Genomic DNA, 22,164 nt, shown 5'->3' with positions numbered 1-22,164 from the left:
AGGGAAAGGGCAAAGGGCCCAAAAAAAGTAGGGCCACTAATGGCTATTGAAAAAAAACAAAAACTAAAGAACAAGCATTAAGGCGGAAGATTTTTTTAACAAAAACCTGGTTAAGGTATAATTTACATAAAAGCAATGCTCCCTGCCACCCCTGTCCATGTGTGGACCCGGGTGAGGGATGGGGCTTTTCTGCTTAGGGGAAGAGAGAGGCTTCTGGAAAGGCAGGAGCTTCCTGTCACACTGCCATGTTGATTGTTTGGAATGACTATTTAAAAAAAAAGAGAACAATGTACAATCAAAGTCCTGGGCCACATTGGAGAACTGAGGGGATTCTTGCTCCACACCAACTGCTGTCACCCTCACCGTTCCAGTTTTTAAATCCTGAGTCAAGCGCCAAAAAAAAAATAAAATTAAAAAATTTAAAAAAGAAACAAAAAAGTAACAAATAAAGCCATGCCAATTCTCATCCTTTGTTTTATTTTCTGCGCAAGTTAGGTTTATCAAGAAAGGGTGTAATGCAACTAAACAGTCCGCCTAGAAGCATTTGCGGTGGACGATGGAGGGGCCAGACTTGTCATACTCCTGCTTGCTGATGCACATCTGCTGGAAGGTGGACAGGGAGGCCAGGATGGAGCCACCGATCCACACGGAGTATTTGCGCTCAGGGGGAGCGATGATCTTGATCTTCATCGTGCTGGGGGCCAGCGCTGTGATCTCCTTCTGCATCCTGTTGGCGATGCCTGGGTACATGGTGGTACCGCCAGACAGCACTGTGTTGGCGTAGAGGTCCTTGCGGATGTCAGCATCACACTTCATGATGGAGTTGAAGGTAGTTTCATGGATGCCACAAGACTCCATGCCGAGGAAGGAGGGCTGGAAGAATGCCTCGGGGCAGCGGAAACGCTCATTGCCGTTGGTGATGACCTGCCCATCGGGCAGCTCGTAGCTCTTCTCCAAGGAGGAAGAGGAAGCTGCTGTGGCCATCTCCTGCTCGAAGTCCAGGGCAACGTAACAGAGTTTCTCCTTGATGTCACGCACAATTTCCCGCTCAGCCGTGGTGGTGAAGCTGTAGCCTTGCTAGGTGAGGATCTTCATGAGGTAGTCCGTCAGGTCCCGGCCAGCCAGGTCCAGACGCAGGATGGCATGGGGGAGGGTGTACCCCTCATAGATGGGCACAGTGTGGGTGACCCCATCGCCAGAATCCATCACAATGCCAGTGGTTCGGCCAGAGGCATACAGGGACAGCACGGCCTGGATGGCGACGTACATGGCAGGGGTGTTGAAGGTCTCGAACATGATCTGGGTCATCTTCTCCTGGTTAGCCTTGGGGTTCAGGGGGGCCTCCGTCAGCAGCACAGGGTGCTCTTCGGGGGCCACACGCAGCTCGTTGTAGAAGGTGTGGTGCCAGATCTTCTCCATGTTGTCCCAGTTGGTGACAATGCCGTGCTCGATGGGGTACTTGAGGGTCAGGATGCCTCTCTTGCTCTGGGCTTCGTCTCCCACGTAGGAGTCCTTCTGGCCCATGCCCACCATCACGCCCTGGTGCCGAGGGCGCCCCACGATGGAGGGGAAGACAGCCCGGGGCGTCGTCGCCTGCGAAGCCGGCCTTGCACATGCCGGACCACGAGCGCAGCGATGTCATCATCCATGGTGAGCTGGGGGTGGCGGGTGTAAACCGGTGGCGGTGACTATGCGAAGAGGCCTGTGCTCCAGGGCGGACGAGGTGTCGGCTGTCAGAAGTCACTTTCAAGACAAGGTGAGCCTGAGTCAAGTCATGGAAGACATTGGGAAAAAATAACGCCACGGAACTGAATGATCAATAGACATGTTTCAACTAATAGATGCAGCTATACACGGGTCACCAGCTCGTGTAAGAAAATTTGAAGGTCAGTTTCATGGTTACAATATATTGACAGTCAACTGCCAGAAGTTCAAGCTGGGTTTAGAAGCTGCCGTGGGCCAGGGATAGCATTGCTGATGTCAGATCCTGGGTGAAGGCAGAGAAAACCAGAAGAATGTCTGTTTGGGTCTTATCGACAATGCATTTGCCTATGTCTAAAATTTAGAAGAATGGGAATACCAGACCACTTAGTTATGCTCATGCGAGGGTCCAGATGAATTTTGTTAACTGACCTTGATAACTCCAGGTAACAAGATAAATTCCGGAGATGTGCTTCAAGTGGCGCTCAAACCCAGCACCTTTACACACCCAGGTACCCTGAGCTTTCGCTTCTTCACTTCTTTTTTTTTTTTTTTTTATTTTGCTTCTTCACTTCTGCAACGCACGTGGCTCCTAGCGTGCAGTGGTGGAGAGCGCCGGCCAGGCCACCTCGGGTTGGCTCGTTTCGCCAGCTCAGTCGCGATAACGCGCTGACGTGATGCGCACGAGGTACTTTTCCCAGCAGTCCAGCGCAGGACGGCGGCTCCGCCTCCCGCGTCCTGGCCCCGCCCCTGCCCCGCCCTGCTGGCTTGGCCGAGTTGACGCCTTGAAGCATAGCGCACTGGGTACCTTCCTTGCACTTGGCGCTAGGGGCGTCAAAGTGGGGATGCGGCCCCGCCCCCCACATCCAGGCCTCGTCCCTGGCCCGCCCCGCCATTCCGGCAGCGTAGACGTGTTGACGTGTAGCGCTCCAGGTACTTTCCCCACAGTCCGCGCCTGGGGCGTCAGGGTTGAGAGGAGGCCTGGCGCATGCGCGCGCTCTGCGTCCAGTGTTCCCGGGATCTGTACAGGGAGGGCATGAGGCTATTCTCGGGTAGTGGTGGTTTTCTGTTTTACCGCCATGTCTGTCACTATCGAGCGGGAATTTGAGGAGCTGGACGCTCAGAATCGCTGGCAGCAGCTGTACTTGGTGAGTAGGTGGGGCTGCGCCCCCGCTTTCTTCCCTTCCCTGACCATATTTCGAGCTTGCCCGACTTCTCTCCGCCGCCCCCTCCGCCTCTTCCTTCCGCAAGCGGAAGTACCCAGGCCGCCGGCCCGGCAGACGCCGAGTGGCGGCGCTTGGCCTCGTGCTGGGCTTCCTTTTTCTTCTGAGGGTGGAGGACTTCCAACGCGGAGGCGCTCCGTAGGCGCAAGCGCAGATGGCAGTGGACGTGGTCGGGGACGCCCGGGGTTCGCGGGGTGGGTCTCCCTGGGGCCCCAGGGTCCGTCTCCGAGGACGCGGCACGGTCTTCGTGTCTTGCCGAGGCTTAAGGGGGCTTTGGTGACCTAGTGGTAAGGAATTGCATTTCCAACCCAAAGGTGTGTGATTTCGAATCCACAGCCTGCCTCGCAGGGCAGTACGGGCAGTGTCTTCTGTGTATTACCCTCCGGTCACAGGAAGCCGCGTTGAGGGTTGGGGACATTGGGGTGAGTCGCGCTCGGAACACTCTCCGAGCCCGGGGTTTCACTAGTGGAGCCTTCGTCACCTACAGACTTCCCGAAATGGAAGTAGAGTTCGGTTGTACGCTAAATGAGTCTGGTTCTCTTTGTAACTTCCTTAATTGGTCTGTCTTTTCGCATGCAGTGAAGCGCACACAGTTGAGCGAATTTTACAAGTTTAGCTTTCTAATCAATTCTCATCACTTTCTTCCCACGCCCAGTAAATCACTATCACCATAGAATTTACTCTGTGTTCTGGAACTCAGTGTTCTGGGTTAAATTGTATCCCTTCACATGTATATAATGTGAAACTATGGACTGGATTCCCGTTACCCTAAACCCAGTAGTGGTGGGAGGATCCGACTGTACCGTACACATGACGATCCCTAGGATCAGAGAGCTTGGTGGGTTGTGGTTAGTGGTAAGGAATCACGCTGCCAACGCCAAGGCTGCACTTTAAATCCAGATGCTCCGCGGGAGAAGGATGGACAGCATCTTCCCGTGTGATATACTGCCTCTAGAATACCCGCTAGAGGGTCAGCTGTGGGTGGTGTCCAACTCTATGGTACATAACAAGGCCCCAGCTCCACAGAGTATTCTAATCCAGCTGCTCCAAGAAAGAAGGATGGGCATGAGATTTACAGCTTTTGAAAACCTACTGGTGAGGTTTTAAGTTATTTAAGGATCCCACCACAACCCTAATTCAGTGTAAAGGTGCCTTCTTGTAGGGTGTGGCCAATACCTTCTATTTTTTTTAGAGATGAAAAGGAAAGAGTTTGGAAGGCATACTTAATAACTGCCTAATGTTTAAGACAAATTGGAATGGAAAAAGCAGTTTTATTATGTAGTGGAATTTAGGAGACAGAGTTAGGCGCTTCCTACATGGTCTCACCATCTTGGAGACTGCAGGAGGCTGTTAAAGTAGGGACAGATAGTCAAATGTGAGGAGTTTTTACACATAGTTTGAGGAGTTTGTTTTCTTGTGGCATAGTAGTTAGGGAGTTGCTAAAGTCCATGCCCCCGTGACAGTTGAAATTAATCTGAGAGGCTGAAAGATGGACATTCTCCTCAGAAAACCTGCTGGATGGTCAGCTGTTAATCTTTGATTATTTGTTGTTACTGTTATGTACCATCGAGTCACCTGCAACTCATAGTTAACACTATGTACAACAGTCCTAAATCCTGCTATCTCCTGTGCCAATCTTAAGAACTCAGACACATCTACCACCATTACCACAGTCACTGGATCAGTCCATTCCATTGAGGTTCTTCCTCTCCTGCGCTGTCCTTCCAAGCATGACATCCCCCTTCAAGGAGTCCCTCCTTGTTACATGTCCAGAGTAGGTCAGATGAAGCTTCGGAATCCTAGCTTCTAAGGAGCAGCCTGGTTTCGCACACACTTTCTAGGATGAACCTGTTTGTTCTCTTAGTAGACCATGCATATTGAATGCTCTCTCCAGTACCACAGCTCAAAGGGATCAATTCTCCTGTTATTCCTAGACATTGTCCAGCTCTCTGACTCATACAAGTAATTGCAAAGACTATGGCTTTAGTTTCCAGACTGATGTCATTACTCTTCAGTACTTTGGAGAGGTTCCTGACAGCAGATTTTCCCATTGCAATTGGTCTTTTAATTTCCTGGCTGCTAGTACCAAGAGTATTGATTGTAGAGCCAACCAAACTAAAACTGTTAATCTCTCCACCATCTGTCATGCTGCTGCCAATCAGCCCAGTGGTGAGAATCTTTGTTTTCTTGATGTTGAGCTTCAATCCATATTGCTGCAGCAAGTGCTTCAAGTCCTCCTCAGTTTCAGCAAGCAGGGTTGTGTCATCTACATAATGCAGATTGTTGATGAGTCTACCACCGATCATGATGCTGCATTTTTCTTCATAGAGCACAGCCTCCGTGATAACTTGTGCTGCATATAGATTGAAAAGTTATGGAGATAGGACACATCCTTTCCCAATTTTGAACCATGCGGTGTTTCCTTGCTCTGTTCTGACGACTGCCTCCTTGTCCAAGTTTAGGTTTTGCATAAGCACAATCGAGTGTTCTGGGATTCTCATTCTTCTGAGTTAGCCACAGCTTGTTGTGGTAACACAGTCAAATGCCTTTGCATAGTCAATGAAACACAGATAGACATTCCTCTGGTATTCTGCTTTCATCCAAGATCCATCTAACATTAGCTATAATATCACTAGGGCCACTGCCTCTTCTAAACCCAGCCTGCACATCTGGCTGTTTCTGTTGATGTGCTGTTCCAGTCATTTTTTGATAATTTTCAGCAGAATCTTGCTTGCATGTGGTATTAATGATACTGTTTGATAATTTCTGCACTCTGTTGGATCACCTGTCTTTGGAATGGGAACAAATAAAGATCTCTTCCAGTTAGTTGGCCAGGTGATTGTCCTTCAGATTTCTTGGCACAACTTGGTGAGCACATCCAGGGAAGCATCTGTTTGTTGAAATATGTCACTTGGTATACCATCAATTCCTAGGGCCTTGTTTTTTGCCAGTTCCTTCAGAACAGCTTTTATGTCTTTCTTTGTCACCACACTGTTTTATGAAATTCTTTTTTTGTCCACCAATTCCTTTTGGTAAAATGACTCTGTATACTCTTTGCATCTTTTAATGCTTCCTGGATCATTCAGTATTCTGCCCAAAAGCATCCTTAAATATCACAGCTCGAGCTTTGATTTTGTTCTTAAGTTCCTTGATTAGTTGTTTTTTTTTAATTTTGTGCTACAGAGTTTTGGTCAGTGGCCGTGACCTACACTAGTTGGTCTGGTCTTAATCAGTATTGTGGAGATAGCTGGTGCTATTTGTATGTCATATGTTGTGACTTAAGGGGAATAACTTTCAGCTGTAGATTATAGGAGATGAGAAAGGAGTACAGAAATTAGTTTGGTAATTGCTGGTCTAAGAGAAAGTCCCCTTTTCCGTTGAAGGTAAAGAAATAATACTATTAACATTAATGCAGAGCAGTTATTGTATCCATTAGTTGCGAAAGAATCTTCTTTCAAAAGAGAGTCCCTTTTGCAAAACATGAAATGTTGATTTTGTCTTTATTGTTGGTTGTAGTATCTCTGTTAGATGATTAAGACAGAATTTGGTATCATGACAGTGGGGTGCTGTTCTAAAATAACAAAAATGTGGATGTGATTTTGAAATTGAGTGAATAGCATCTGAAAGTAGCCAAATGGTAAGCAGCTGTGCTGCAGTCTTAACGGCATGAAGCTCAAATCCACCAGCTGCTCTGCGGGCGAAGGATGGTCAGTCTCTTTCCATTCAGTTGATTAACTGCCTTTGAAAACCTGCTGGAGTGTCATCTATGGATCAGTTCCAACTCGATGGTACCCATCAACACTAAAGTGAATACCACTATCATTCAAATATATGCACCAACAACTAGAGCCCAAGAGGAGGAAATAGAAGATTTCTATGAAATGTGCAGAGAGCTAGAGTCAGAAAATCAAAAGGGCCGAACTCTCTCAGAGTTTCTTAAGCTGAAGGAGTTGAAAAACAAATACAAGCCACGGGTGGCAGTACTTAAAGATAGTTTGGGTAGAATGTTCAGTGATCCAGGAAGTATCAAAAGAAGATGGAAGGAGTACAGTCATTGTATCAGAAGGAATTGGCTGACACAGGAATTTCATGAAATAACATATGAGCAAGAACCTATGGTGATGGAGGAAGTTCAAGTTGCTCTGAAGGAATTGGCAAAAAACAAGGCTCCAAGAGTTGACAGCATACCAGTTGATTTATATCAACAAAGAGATGTTGCCCTCCCTGGATGTGCTCACCAAGTTGTGCCAAGAAATCTGGAGAACAACCACTTGGCCAACTGACTGGAAGAGATCAATATTTATTCCCATTCCAAAGGAAGGTGGCCCAACAGAGTGTGGAAATTATCGAACAATATCATTGATATCACATGCTAGCAAGATTCTGCTGAAAATGATCCAAAAACATTTGGAACAGTATGTCAGCAGAGAACTGCCAGATGTGCAGGCTGGATTTAGAAAAGGTCGTGGTACTAGGAATATTATAGCTAATGTTAGATGGATCTTGGCAGAAAGCAGAGAATACCAGAAGAATGTCTATCTGTGCTTCATTGACTATGCAAAGGCTTTTGACTCTGGATCACAACAAGCTATGGTTGACTCTGAGAAGAATGGGAATCCCAGAACATTTGATTGTGCTAATGCGAAACCTATTCTTGGACCAAGAGGCAGTCGTCAGAACAGAGCAGGGAGACACTGGATGGTTCAAAATCAAGAAAGGGGTCTGTCTGGAATGTATTTTGTCTCCATACCTTTTCAGTCTGTATGCAGAACAGATCATCCGAGACGCTGGGCTGTATGAGAAGGAATGGGGCATCAGGATTGGTGGAAGAGTCATCAACAACCTGCGTTATGCAGATGACACAACCCTGCTTGCTGAAACTGAAGAGGACCTGAAGCGCTTGCTGCAGAAGGTCAAGGACTGCAGCCTTCAGTATGGATTGAAGCTCAACATCAAGAAAACAAAGATTCTCACCACTGGGCCAATTGGCAGCATCAGTATGGCTGTTGTAGAGATTGATATAGTTAACAATTTTTGTTTATTTCATTCTGCGTCAACACTCTCAGTAATAGCAGCCAGGAAATCAGGAGACGAATTGCATTGGGGAAAGTCAGCTGTGAGGGACCTCTCATGAGTACTGAAGAGCAATAATGTCAGACTGGAGACTAAGGTGTGCCTGATCCAGGCTGTAGTCTTTACAATTATGTGTTGTGCATCGGAGAGTTGGATAGTGAATAGGTTTGATAGAAAAGAGAATTGATGCCTTTGAGCTGTGGTGCTGGAGAAGAGTGTTGAATATACCATGGACTGCTAGGAGAACAAACAGGTTTGTCCTGGAGAGGGTGAAGCCAGAATGCTCCTTGGAGTCAAGGATTCTGAAGCTTCGTTTGACATACTTTGGGCATTTTGCAAGGAGGAACTGGTCCTTGGAGAGGGATTTCATGTTTGGGAGAGTAGAGGGACGGCACAGTAGAGGAAGACCCTCTATGAAATGGATCGATTCTGTGAATGGAAAGGTGGGAATGATTGTGTTTGAGACGGCAAGGTTGGCACAGGATAGAACGACGTTTAAGGCTCTTGTACATAGGGTTGCTGTGATTTGCAAGTGACTTGATGGCACATAACAACAACAGTAACATACCATTGCGTTGGAACTAACTCATAGATGACCTTCCAGTGGCTTTTCAGAGACAGTTAATATCGTAGGAGGAGATTGCACATCTTTCTCTTGTGGAACAACTCGGTCTGAATACTGAGCAGACCATTCAAGAGTTGGAGTTTAGGACTAGAGGAAGGCAGATGATACAAACTTGCTTTCTGAAGTGAGGAAGACCTGGGGCACTTGCTGCAGAGGATTGAGCACTGTAGCCTTCAGTATGGTTGCACTGCAACATCAAGAAAACAAAAATTCTGCCCACTGGATCTGTACACAACATCATGGTGGGTGGAGAAAAGATTCAAATTGTTAGTCATTTCGTCTTGCTTGTATCGACAGTCAGCATCTGTACCAGTAGTCTGGTAAATGGGAGACATAGAGCATTGGGAAAGTCTGCTGTTGACAATTAACAGTGGTTAATTAAGGTGTCACCTTCCATGCATCTGAGAACTGGACAGTGAATAAGAATGACAGGAGAATGGAGGCATTTGAGTTGTGGTGTTAGAGAGGAGTGAATATACTGTGGGCTGTTAGAAGAACAAAGACATCTGTCTTGGAAAAGGTACAGTATTAACTTGGAGGTAGAGATGGTGAAGCTTCACCTCACACAGTTTGGACATGTTAAGAGAAGCTATTCCTTGAAAGGGATATCATACTAACATGGAAAGTGAGTGGAGGAGAGGAAAATCCTTAATGAGATGCATTGACATGGTATCTGCGGCATTGGACTTAAATGTGTTGAGGATGATAAGCGTGGTACAGGATAAGACAGTTCAGACCTATTGTTGATAGATTACGAGTCTTGACTTGAGGTTACTTAATAGTAACTGTCCCTTAGAAGGGAACTCTGATGGTATAGTCCACAGGAAATAGCACTGCTGACAAAAAGTAGTGTCTCTTAGGGAGTTTGAATCCACCAGCAGCTTTGTGGGAGAGCGATGGGTAGTCTTCTCCCAGGCAATTTATGCTTTCTGAGAATTCCTGGAGAGTTAACTGTGAGCTGGTTTTGTCTGGATAGCAGTGAGTTTTGAGAACATTTAAAGCATATATTGCCTTGAAGGAACTGTTGGTGGAATTACAGATATAAAGAACATTTCTGAGATAAGCTCAGAAAGAAAGGTAGAGAATTTTAAATTTAAATTTTAAAATGATAAGCACAACTTCTTGTCTTGTGTACAGGAGGGCTGCCATGCTAGCCTATGGAGCAGGAAAGCTGAATACTTTTGGAAGGCCACTTTCTGGTGGAATGAGGTACATTTTAGCTCTTGTCAGAGTTGGACTTGCCAAAGGCTACATAGTTTTGAGCCTGTGCTGCCTGCCGAAGTGGCATGTTTCTGGGCATTTATTGGTAGAGTGAAAGAACTTTGTAGCATTTGCTAGAGCAGGACAGTGGCAAAGAGAGAGGCCAGGAAACAGGGGAGGGAGAGCTGCTCTAGGGTCTCAAAAGTGGGGCCACAGCTTCTAGGGTTTCTAAGGGTGAGGTTGCAGTTTCTTAGGTTTTAAAGAGTAGGATATCTGCAATTTGGTTTCTGGAGGATTGGATTGCTGTTGAGATAGTGCAGCTGCTGAGAGTTGTGAGGGCGGGACTAGCATGTCCAAGAAGAATGAGACTTGTTGGGACAAGGAGATGGGGTCATTACTCAGTTGGACTAAAGGTCAGAGAGCAGGGTTGTGGGCCTAGGAGGGAGAGCTGAAGCCGTGTCCTAGGGGCCTTCATACTGAGTACAGATAAAATGGCCAACACTCAGAGCTAGAAGGATAGAACCATTGCCTATTCTCTGGTCTCAGAGAATAGAGGATTGTTGAGGCTGTTGCAGTTGTTAACGTACCATCTAGTTGAGTATAACTCATAGCAACACTGAGCAACACATTGGAATTTTGTCTTACTGTGTACCATTCTCATGATAGCTGCTATTATTGAGCCATTGTTGCAGTCACTGTGTGACTTCCTCTCGCTGAGGGTATTCATCTCATGGTAGTTTTCTGACCTCCTAGACTGGCAGAGACCACCTTCAGCAGGCCAACTAGCCTAGGCTCCTAAGAGACCAGCAGAAATTCTGCCCCAGGTTGGGTTCCTCACCTCTCAGCACACCTCTAAACCATAAGAGAAACTGTCTGTGACTTAATTTCACATCTTGGGGCCTCAGTCACCACTCAAATTAGCATAAACTCTGACTTGACTGGGTACCCAATTCCAGTCTTCTCCTGCACTGTTGGGATATACCATTACAGGCCAGCAGCTTTAAAAAAAAATTATTTCTTGTAGCTATTTGGATATTTGTCTGCATTTCTGTTTTTTTTTTTTAAATCAATTTTAATGAAAGTTTACAGAGACTTTGTATTTCCATTCATTCATTGTTGCACTTTTCTCCTTGCCCAAACTCTCCCACCAGTTTTCTCTTCTCTTTGAAAAGTAAAATTCTTTCATTGTTATACAGTCCCTCCCCCTAAGTCCACTCCACTATGCAACCTTCATTCTGGACTCTTGTCATGACAATAATAGCTAATCATGTCTGTTTCAATGCAGTATACATGATTTATCCCATCTTTCTCAGTCTCCCCTCCACCCCATGTCAATTCTGTTTTACAACAGTGGCACTATGCAGTATTTGTCCTTTTGTGACTGAGATATTTCACTCAGCATAATGTCCTCCAGGGTCACCCATTTTGTATAATATTACATGAGTTCCTTGTTTTTCAACGCTGCATAGTATTCCATTGTGTGACTATACCATAGCTTCTCTGTCAGTTCGTTTGTTGATGGGCACTTAGGTTGTTTCCAACTCTGCTATTGTGAACATAGCTGCAATAAACATGGGTGTGTGCTTTTCTGTTTTATAGTGTGCTGTAATGGGTATGGTACTTGTCTGTTTGCCGTACCATGTGGTTTGTATGTGCTGTGATGTTGGAAGCTGATAGTTCATATAACAGCAGGGTCATTTTCAGTGGAGCTTCCAGAAGAAGACAGACTAACCCAGACCTGCCATTTGTTTCTGAAGTAACAGTCCTTTAAGAGCCTTGAGGATTATTGTAAAGTGTTCTTCTGGGACTTGCTTGGTGTATATTGTCCTTTTCTCTGCTATTTCTCCCATTTGTAGTGAAAGTAATCTGTTTTGTTTCTGTGCCATTCACATACTTTTGGAAGCAGATTATTTGCATTCTAAGTTTATAGGTAGGAATTTTGTCCAGGATAAAATTTGGATTTGGGTGTGTGATTTTTTTGTAGTAATCTTTTTTTTTTTTTTAATACATAACAGTGAATATTTATTTGTTTAAAAGAAGCAAACGGGGGGGGGGAGTGAGGAAAATAGCCAACAATGAATGAAGTAAAAAAACAACTTTTCTGTAAACTTTAGTTAAAATCACAATAAAAAAATTTTAAAAACAGACTATCAAAGTCGCTGAAGCAACTAGCAATCTCTTTTTAAAAATTTGACATTCTGGTTAAGAATGACTAAGTATCAAATTTCAAAAACAAGCTACAACCAGGAGAAGATAACATAGATGAATGGGACCTTCTAAGACTCAAATCCCTATGCACATCCAAAAACTTCTCCAGTAGGGCAAAAAGGGAAGCCACTGACTGGGAAAAAGTACTCGGTAATAACATATCAGATAAGGGGCTTATATCCAGAATTTATGAAATACTTGAGCACCACAACAAGATAAAGGTAAATAATCCAATAGAAAAATGGGCACAGGATATGAACAGGCACTTCACCGAAGACGACATTCAGATGGCTAACAAACACATGAAGAAATGCTCAAAATCCCTAGCCCTAAGAGAGATGCAAATTAAAACAACTATGAGATATCATTTCACCCCAGTCAAAATAGCAAAATTTAACAGAACAGCAAGCAACAAATGCTGGCGAGGTTGTGGAGAAACTGGAACCCTGATTCACTGTTGGTGGGAGTGTAAAATGGTGCAACCCCTGTGGAAAGCAGTATGGCGCTTTCTCAAAAAGTTGCAAATAGAGATACCATTTGACCCAGCAATTCCACTACTGGGAATATACCCTGAAGAGACCATAGCTGACATCCAAGCAGATATATGCACACCCATGTTTATTGCAGCTTTGTTCACAATAGCAAGGAGTTGGAAACAACCTAAGTGCCCATCAACAAACGAATGGCTAGAGAAGCTGTGGTATATTCGCACAATGGAATACTATGCTGCATTAAAAAACAAGGAACTCATGCAATATTATTCAAAATGGTTGACTCTGGAGAACATTATGCTGAGTGAAATATCCCAGTCACAAAAGGAGAAATATTACATGATGCCACTGTTGTAGAATGGGACCGTCCTTGGGGTTAGGGAGAGACTGAGTAAGATGGGTTCAATAATGTATACTGCACTGAAGCAGAGGAGGGAGAGAACCGTCTAAAAGAGAGATGTAACTGGGTATTTCTGTCATCACAGGAGACTAGAGCGAGGGCTGCATGGTGGAGGGGACCTGGGGGAGGGTTTGTAAAACAATGAAAGAATCTTTTCTTTTACTTTTCCATAATTTTTGGACTCGTGTACTTATAACTTGTTAGTCAAATTTGTGTCTTCTAGGTTGCAACACCCCCATGATACATCTTGAAGGATATGTACATGTACAGCCAAGCACAATCAATAAGAGTGCATCTGAATTCCAAAATCAGTCTCTATAATAGTCTATGTGTTTCCTACTGCCAAAGGGGCCCTTTAGAGTAGTGAGAGAAGATCTTCACCCTGAAACCCACAGCGTCCCTTTTCAGCAGGAAGTAGCTAAGAGAATACGCCGTCCCCTTTTCCTTATGACTCAGGGTGAAGTCTCTCTCAGGGAGGAGTGATAGGGAATGGCAAAGGATACACTGACAAAGAAGATTAATCAGAACTGGCTTTGACAAGCACTGTGGCATTTGGACAAGAACAAACTGGGAGGAGGGTAGAGAGAATAGTGCAACAATGAATGAGTGGAAGCCCAAAATCTCTGTAAATGTTTATGAAAATTAATAAAATATAATTAAAAAAAAATTTCAAAAACAATGGGTTACTGTGTTCTTATGCTAACTGAATGACCATAAATGATTAAGAAAAGAATGACTTGGGATGGGACATGACATGCTGGTTTGGGAAGGGAAACATTGGAATTGATAAAAGATGTCCAAGAGACCTAGAGTCCAGCCCAAATGTTCAACTCTCCCACAGCCAGTCATTCCTACAACTAAGGCTGAAAAAAACAAATTAATACCTAGACTCAGTTCTAGACCATGTCGGACAAGAACATGCCCCTTCCAGGGCCCAGCTCAAGCCAGGATAAAAGAGCCCCACCAACTTTTCCTGTCTTCAGAAGGGCATGAATGAGTTGGAAAACTCCATTTATTAACTTCTAAATCTAAAAAAAAAGTGAAAGTTTTACGTGTTTTAAAAAGACTTTGGTGATGTCAATCTCACTGGTGTGCACACCTAAGTCAGTTTGCTTCTCTTTGAGCAGTCTCTGTATCTGTCTTCTGAGTATCTAAGAGGGCTTCACGTGCCCATTTCCTCCACAGTCTCTCAGCATTAGTGATCTTCATGGGATGCACAGGGAAAAAGCCAGAAAGACCCAGCAGCTTTTCCATGGGCTTAGTGAGGTGGGTGCCGCAGCCAGGCCAAGGTCGGATCCTCTCCAGGTTGAGGGCCACAGTCTTCTCTCCATGCGTGTTGGGCAACGGATCATAGGAGCCCTGCTGCTCCACGAAGTGGCCATCCCTGGCATACTTGCTGAAAGCAGCCACAATACGGTAGAAGGGTCAGTTGGTACAGCCACCCAGGGCGAGGCGGATGGTAAGGTGGCCCCCATGGTAGGACTTGCAGAGGAGGGTCGTGAGGTGGACCGTGGCGCACTTGGTTTGCAACAGGGCCTGTAGGCCAATCACGACCCCTTGGAGCACCTTGCTGTTTGTACCAATGCACCCTACAAATTCCTGTAGTAATCTTTTTTTTTTTTTTTAAATTTTATTATTTTTGTGTGTGTGTACCATCAAATCAGATCTGACTGGTACAGGAGGAGATTGTCCCTTCTTCCCCGGCAGAGCATCTGGTGGATTTTAACCGTTCACCACTGGAATTGTAGTTTTAGCTCCTTGCCACTAGGCCACCAGAGCTCCCCTGTAGTAATCTTTTTTAAAAAATTAATTTTAATGAACGTTTACAGAGACATAGGTTTTCCAGCCATTCATTGTTGCACCTTTCTCCCTGCCCCTCCCGTTCAGTCTTCTTGAAAAAAAAAAAAAGTAAAACTCTTTCATTGTTATGCAGTCCCTCCCCCCAAGTCCATGCCACTGTGCAGCTTTCATTCTGGACTCCTGTCATGACAATAATACCCAATTGTATATCCCTTTTAAACAGTTCTCTTCCTCATCTGTTACAATGCAGTATACATCATTCCTCCCCTCCTTCTCTGCCTTTCCTCAACCCTGTAGTCAGTCCCGTTTTACAACAGTGACCATATCCAATATTTGTCTTTTTGTGACTGAGATATTTCATTAAGCTTAATGTCCTCCAGAGTAATCCATTTTGCATATTTTATGGGTTCCTTGTTTTTCAGTGCTGCATAGTATTCCATTGTGTGAGTATACCAGAGCTTCTCTATTCATTCGTTGTTGATAGCTGGGTTTGGTTTTAAGACTCTGGGATGGTAATGGTGGAGCAAAAGTGTTTTACATGAGTTTTTGGGGGACAGAGGGTGAAATGTCATGGGTTTAATTGTGTTCCCTAAAATATACATACATATTGATGTAATGGGGAAAATGTGTCATGATTCCCCATGATTTGTTAAACCAAATAGTTGTAGGAAGATGAAGTGTGGAATGCCACACTCCCAGTCCTATCTCAGCCTTAATTGGGTTTAAGAGTTCCATTAAAGTATATTCTGTTCACCAAAGGTGAAAGAGGAAGACAGTGAGTCAAGATGGGGAACCTCAATACCACCAAGAAAGAATTGCAAGGAATGTGATAGAATTTTTTTGGACTAGCCCCCTGTATGTCAAAGATCTCGAACACTCGGGAATGTCAGAACACTTTCAGGGGATACCAGACCTACAGAAGCTGAAGAAGATAGATTTTCATCCATAGCCAACAGAGAAGATCTTCACTAGGGCTGGATCCCTAAATTTGGACTTGTACTACAAGAAATTCGAGCTGGATTCAGAAGGCAGTGGCACCAAAGATACATATCATTGCTGATATCAGGTGATCTTGGCAGATAATACAAGAAAGATATTGACTTGTTTTGTTGATTGTGCAAAGTCATTTTACTGAATCATAACAAATTGTGATTAACATGGAGAAGAATAAGAATCTTCGAATACTTTGCTCATTCAAAACCTATATGTACCAGAGAGCTATGGTGGCCAACTGGTGAGAAGCTGTGCTGCAATCCTGAAGGCACTTGGTTCGAATCCACCAGATGCTTTGCTGGAGAAGGAGATGCAATCTCCTGTGCCAATCTGATCCAACTTGTTGGTACACAACAGGAAAAAAATCAAAATAAAAACTCCCTATATATACCAAGCAGCATTTGTCTAGACAAAACAAGGGAAACTAGCAAGGCTTAAAATCAGAAAAGATATGAGTGAGGGTTGTAACCTTTCTGCATACTGGTTCAGTTTGTATTCTGAGCATATCATTCAAGAATTTGGAAAAACCTACTACACAGCGGTAGTAACCAAAACAGCATGGTACTGGTACAGTGACAGGCACATAGACCACAGGAGCAGAATTGAGAGCCCAGAAATAGACCTGATTGTCTATGGTCAACTGATATTCAACAAAGAACAAAGCTATTAAAGGGGGAAATGACAACTTCAACAATTGGTGCTGACAGAACTGGACTTCCCACCAGCAGAAAGCTGAAACAGCATCCACATCTCACACCATACAGAAAAATCAACTCAAGGTGGATCAGAGATCTGGGAATAAAGCCCCAAACCATAAAGTTCCTAAAGAGACAAACTGGGATCAAGCTTAGAAGGCCTAGTCTCTGGTATAAAGAGACTGTCAAATACAGCCAGAAATGCAAAATCTGAAGAGGATAAAATTGATGAATGGGACCTTCTAAAGATTAAATCCCTATGCACATCAAAAACTTTTTCCCACAGGGTGAAAAGAAAACTGGGAACAAACATTTGGTTTTACCATCTCAGATGAGAGTGTCATAACAAAAGTTTACAGAGTACTCTTGGAACTCCACAAGAAAAAGACTTGATAACCCAATCACAAAATGGACAAAAGACATGGAAAGAATTTTCACAGAGGAAGATGTTAGAATGGCAAACAGACACATTCACCAACAATAAAAGAGATGCACATCAAAACCACAATGAGGTACCATCTCACTCCAGTAACAATAGCAAAGTTTAACAGAGCAGCAAGTAATAGATGTTGGGGAGGAGGTGGGGAAATAGGACCTCTTACACATTGTTGGTGGGATTGTAAAATGGCACAACCACTCTGGAAGGCAGTTTGGCATTTCCTCAAAAAGCTGAACATAGAAATTCCATATGACCTAGCTATTCCACTGCTTGGAATATACCCTGAGAAAATGAGAATTGAGGCACAAGTGGAGACTTGTACCAGTGTTCATAGTAGTGTTATTCACCATCACAAGAACATGGAAACAGCCCAGCTATCCAATCACAATCGAAAGGATTGAGAAATTGTGGTACATTCATACAGTGGAATACTACACAGCATGTAGGAGTAATGATTTTGTTAATATTACCTAACTTTGGAGGGACTGGAGAGCATTATGCTGAGTGAACTAACTCAGTCCCTTACGGACAAATATTGTATAAAACCATTGTTGTAGAATGCATATGACGATGGGGAGGAGGGTGGAAGCAGAGGGATGAGGATTTATGGGGCAGCAGGAGGATTAACCGTGGGGTTGTACAATTTTACAGGTGGCAGGGATAAGGGAAATTGGGAAAATCTTGTCTGAAAAACAATATATCTCAATTTTGTAAATTAATATAATAATTTAAAAAAATCGATTATGTGAAGGAAAATGTGTTAACAGGATTGGAAGAAGTCTTATCAACATCCTGTGTTACGCAGATGGCACAACCTTGCTTGCAGAAAGTAAGGAAGACTTGAAGAACTTATCGTAGAAGATCAGACTACAATATTTGGGAGGGTACAAAGCGGACCGGTAAAGACCCCTGGCAGGCTCTTGCTGTGCATGCGTAAATAAGACTGCGGGAGCTGCTTTTCCAAGAGGGCAGCTAAGCTCTGCTCCAGGTTGTGACCGGCCACTGTTTAGCTGTTACCGAGCCTGGTGGGTCGGCTTGCTTCCCTTTTTGGCTAGTTGTGGAGAAGTAGAATGGAGATTTTGACCTGTAACTGGACATTCTTCCCAGGTAGGTTGATTCCCAGTCAGGGAACCATATGTTAGGTAGAAAAAAGAGTTGAGGGCAAGAGAGAGAAAGAAAGAAACTGGTCCCAAGAAACAGGCCTTTATTGCATGGTCTGAGAGGGATCGCAAGGGCCCAGGAGTGGAGAACGTAAAAATGGCCCCCAACCAGTCTTCAGTATGGGTTACATCTCAACACTGAGAAAACAGAAATCCTCACCACTGGACTAATAGACAATTTCATAATTAATAGGTTGTGAAAACATTAAAGTTGTCAGTAATTCGTTTTACTTGGATCCACAATCAACGTCCATGGTAGCCATGGTCAGGAAATCAAAAGGTATGTTCTACTGAGGAAATCTGTCAAGGACCTCTTCAAAATTCTGAAGAGCAAAGATGTCAGTTTAAATACTAAGGTACACCTGTTCTAAGCATACCTTCATATGCATGGTATTTTATTTTTCTTTCTTTGCGTCTTAAAGTTGGACATTGAATAAAAATGACAGAAGAATCGATACCTTTAAACTGTGGTGTGGGCAGAGTATTAACAATCCCATGGACTTCCAAAAACAACAAGTCTTGAAGGAAATGCAACCAGAGTGTTCCTTAGAGACAAGGATGGTGATCCTTTTGTCTCACTCACTCTGGGGATATTTTCAGGAGTTTTGCAAGGGCAGAGATTGAAATGACTGGTAGATTCATACTGGAACTTCATGTGTTAGCAGTGCAGTTCCTTACCACGAAGTCACCAGAGCTGTTGGAGAATAAATGTTAAAGCATCTCACTTGTGATGTTTCTGTTATAGTAGCATTAGATAACTAAGACATAATTGGATGCATACGTCTCAGGGATGAAGCCCTGGCTGGATGAGGTCCAGATTCAAGATGTTGTGTACCATTGAGTCAGAACAGACCAATAGCTTGACCCTTCTGTGGTTTTCAGAGGCAGTTAATTGCATGGGAAGAGATTGCTTATATTTCTCCCACGGAGCAGCTGCTGGATTCAAACCATGTGGCATTGGGATTGTAGCCCAGCTTCTTGTCACTGGGCCTCTCCCTAAACCCTAAGGTGCCATTGAGTCAGCTAAGGCTCTAAGAGACACTGTAAAAGTGGATCTGAACCTAACTCTATCATGAGTTCTTAAAATATTTGCCATGCTCGGGCCCAATTGGTCATTCAGGTGTCATTTCATCTTGTTCAGGATCTTCCTCTTTTGCTCTGACCATCTTTACCAGTATGATATCTTTTTCCAAGGACTAATCCCTCTTGACAACATGCCCAAAGTATGTGAGAGTATATTTCATCATCATTTTCTCAAAGGAATGCCTTGGTTGCACAAACAAGAGAGACTTGTTTACTCTCTTGGCAATCCAAGTAATATTCCTTACTCTTCAGTTTTTACAATGAATGCTTTGACAATTCTACCTCTGATTTTAAACTTTCCTTCCTTTTGCCCACTGTGTTCCTTAAAATATGCTACTTTTTGCTTTTACTTTAGGACCTTTATAAATTTGCCTTGGCTGGATGTTTTCTCTTTCCCTTTTGCTTAGGTATATACTCATCTCTGATAAATCTTTTTTGATGCAAGCAGTTAATTTGCTTGATTGCATATCTTCATTTATGTCTTTTGTTTTAGAAATATGTTGCTATGTTCTCTGATGTATCTCTTAGGGGTTGCCATTTCCCTGTTGGGCAAGCCCAGACCTAAATCTGGGTAACTAGGATCAGAGAAATGCTACACTGGCAGCTAGTCTGAGAGCTGTCTAATTTGTGATCTCTGTGGTGCAAGAGTTGGAGAGACATGATTGACCATGAGGATGGAAAAGTGGGAAGGTGAAGAAGGGTTACATTTTGGAAATTAGATTTGTGTTTGTCCTCACCATGCAGTTAGCGACAAAGATGGCATTTATTCACTTTACCGTTGACGTAGTGTAGCCCTGTAAAAGAAGTCATATGGTACTTTTTTTGCTCCCTTTGCCTTCTGTATGGTTTTCTGTTAAGGTTTAAATCATACTGCCTACTTTCAGTCTAGTCCTTGAGGTTTGTGTCATTTCCCCATTTTTTTCCTCAGCACATGTTGGGCTTTTTTTTGGCCTTGGAATGTTAGCTACTCAGTGAGTAATTACTGAATGAAGAAATACACTTCTCCCTTTGCTTTTAGTTCTATGTGCTGTGAGAAAAATGTTACCAGTGTGTGAATTCTAAATTTTGGTGATTATACATACAGCAAAACTTGCTTCCATGTCACAGTTTCTAGACAGACTCGACAATGATATTGCTTATAATCTTAAAAAAATATATCATTGAAAACAAATATGAGATGTAAGAATCAAATATCAAAAACTCAGTTTCTGACAGTGTGCAGCTACCTCCATCCCACTCGCTTGCGCTTGCTTAGTTTCCAGAGAACAACCTCCCCCACCTGTGATAAAACCACACTCTGTTGGCCGACTTCCATAAAGTGGAACTCTTCTTCAAGGACATAAGAGACTTTTTCTGCAGCCCTGTGTCTGTAGTAACCAGTCAGACTCAAATAGGTCTCCAAGCTGCTTCCCCACCAATTAGGCTCAAACAAGTCTCCAAACTGCCTCCCTGAGCTATGGCTAACCAATAAAGAGCAAACTAGTACTGGGACTTCTATAAGTAACCAATCATAAACTGTGTAGCTAGACAAAAAAGCAAGAAAGTATAAAAGGGAGGGCTCACTTTGTCTCAGGGAGGGCTCTCGGGTGGATGCTGCTGTGTCAGCAAGTGGGAGCCTGGGTTCGAACTCGAAATAAACTTTGTTAATTAGGCTAATTGGCTTGGTGGTCTTTTCTGGGGACTTGCTCCGTTACATGAGATATCATCTCACGCCAGTAAGAATAGCAAAATTTAACAGAGCAGCAAACAACAAATGCTGGAGAGGTTGTGGAGAACCTGGAACCCTTATTCATTGTTGGTGGCAGTGCAAAATGGTGCAACAACTGTGGAAGGCTGTATGGTGCTTTCTCAGAAAGTTGCAAATAGACATACCATTTGACCCAACAGATCCTTTACTGTGAATATACCCTAAAGAAACCATAACTGCCACTCATGCAGATATACACCCACGTTGATGGGCTTTGTTCTCAATAGCAAAGAGCTGGAAATAACCTAAATGCCCATTAACAAACGAATAGAGAAGCTGTGGTACATTCACACAATGGAGTACTATGCTGCATTGAAAAACAAGGAACTCATGCAATATTATTCAAAATGGGTGACCCGGGAGGACGTTATACTGAGTGAAATATCTCAGTCACAAAAGGACAAATATTGCATAGTGCCACTGTTGTAGAACGGGATTGACATCAGGATTGGGGTGAGACTGAGAAAAATTGAATAAATTATGTGTACTGCATTGAAACAGATATGGGAGAGAACAGTTTAAAAGCAATATATGATTGGATATTATGGTTATGACAAGAGTCCAGAATGAAGGTTGCATAGTGGAGTGGCGGGGGTAGGGTGGGGATTGTATACTAGTGAAGGAATTCTTTTTTTTTTTTTTAATTTTTATTATTTGTGTGTATACTGTCAAATCAGATTTGACTGGTACAGGAGGAGATTGTTCCTACTTCTCCAGCAAAGCATCTGGTGGATGGAATTCTTTTACTTTTCAAAGAAAAGAGCGAACTGGGGGGAGGGGTGGGCAGGTAGAAAAATACAACAATGAATGAATGGAAATCCAAAATCTCTATAAATGGTCATTAAAATTATTAAAATAAAATAAAAAATATATTATTATTGTTTATATTCTTAAAAATAAGTTTCTGTTTTGATTGTTTCTTTTTTCCTTAACCTACTTTGTCTTCTATTACTTAAAGTAGCTGTTGAGCTGTTGACTCTTTACTTTTACAGAATTATTGTTTTTTTTTAAAAGAAACACATTATTAGGGGAGCTCTGGTAGCCTAGTGGCAAGAAGCTGCACTGCAATCCCAGAAGTGCACAGTTCAAATCCACCAGATGCTCTGCTAGAGAAGGAGGGACAATCTCCTCCTGTACCAGTCAGATCTGATTTGACGGTACACGCATACAAAATAATAATTGTTGTTGTTGTTATGTGCCCTCGAGTCGCCTGCGACTCATAGCGACCCTATGTATAACAGCCCTAAACTCCGCTCTCTCCTGTGCCAATCGCACTGTCTCTGACACTCCCATCCCAATTATCCCAGTCACTGAATCAATCCACCT

The 22,164-nt window shown here is 43.5% G+C and overlaps 1 protein-coding gene and 1 pseudogene across 1 annotated transcript in view; one reads left to right on the top strand and one right to left on the bottom strand.

Moving 5' to 3' along the window:
- Nucleotides 1-534: 534 nt before the first annotated feature.
- On the bottom strand, nucleotides 535-1,649 carry LOC102864393 (annotated as a pseudogene).
- A 1,126-nt stretch (nucleotides 1,650-2,775) lies between these two features.
- The window catches only part of PTPN2 (protein tyrosine phosphatase, non-receptor type 2), a 140,161-nt gene continuing 120,772 nt past the window's right edge, over nucleotides 2,776-22,164 (top strand). Inside the window, exon 1 of the mRNA XM_006897021.1 lies at nucleotides 2,776-2,849. Within this exon, the coding sequence (XP_006897083.1) occupies nucleotides 2,781-2,849 (69 nt within the window). The 5' untranslated portion in view covers nucleotides 2,776-2,780. The remainder of the gene's footprint in view (nucleotides 2,850-22,164) is intronic.

The sequence above is a fragment of the Elephantulus edwardii genome, unplaced genomic scaffold (assembly GCF_000299155.1).
Source record: "Elephantulus edwardii isolate Elephantulus edwardi_28Jun2011 unplaced genomic scaffold, EleEdw1.0 scaffold00196, whole genome shotgun sequence".
In the NCBI taxonomy this organism is placed as follows: domain Eukaryota; kingdom Metazoa; phylum Chordata; class Mammalia; order Macroscelidea; family Macroscelididae; genus Elephantulus; species Elephantulus edwardii.
This window is presented reverse-complemented; position numbering and strand designations above follow the sequence as displayed.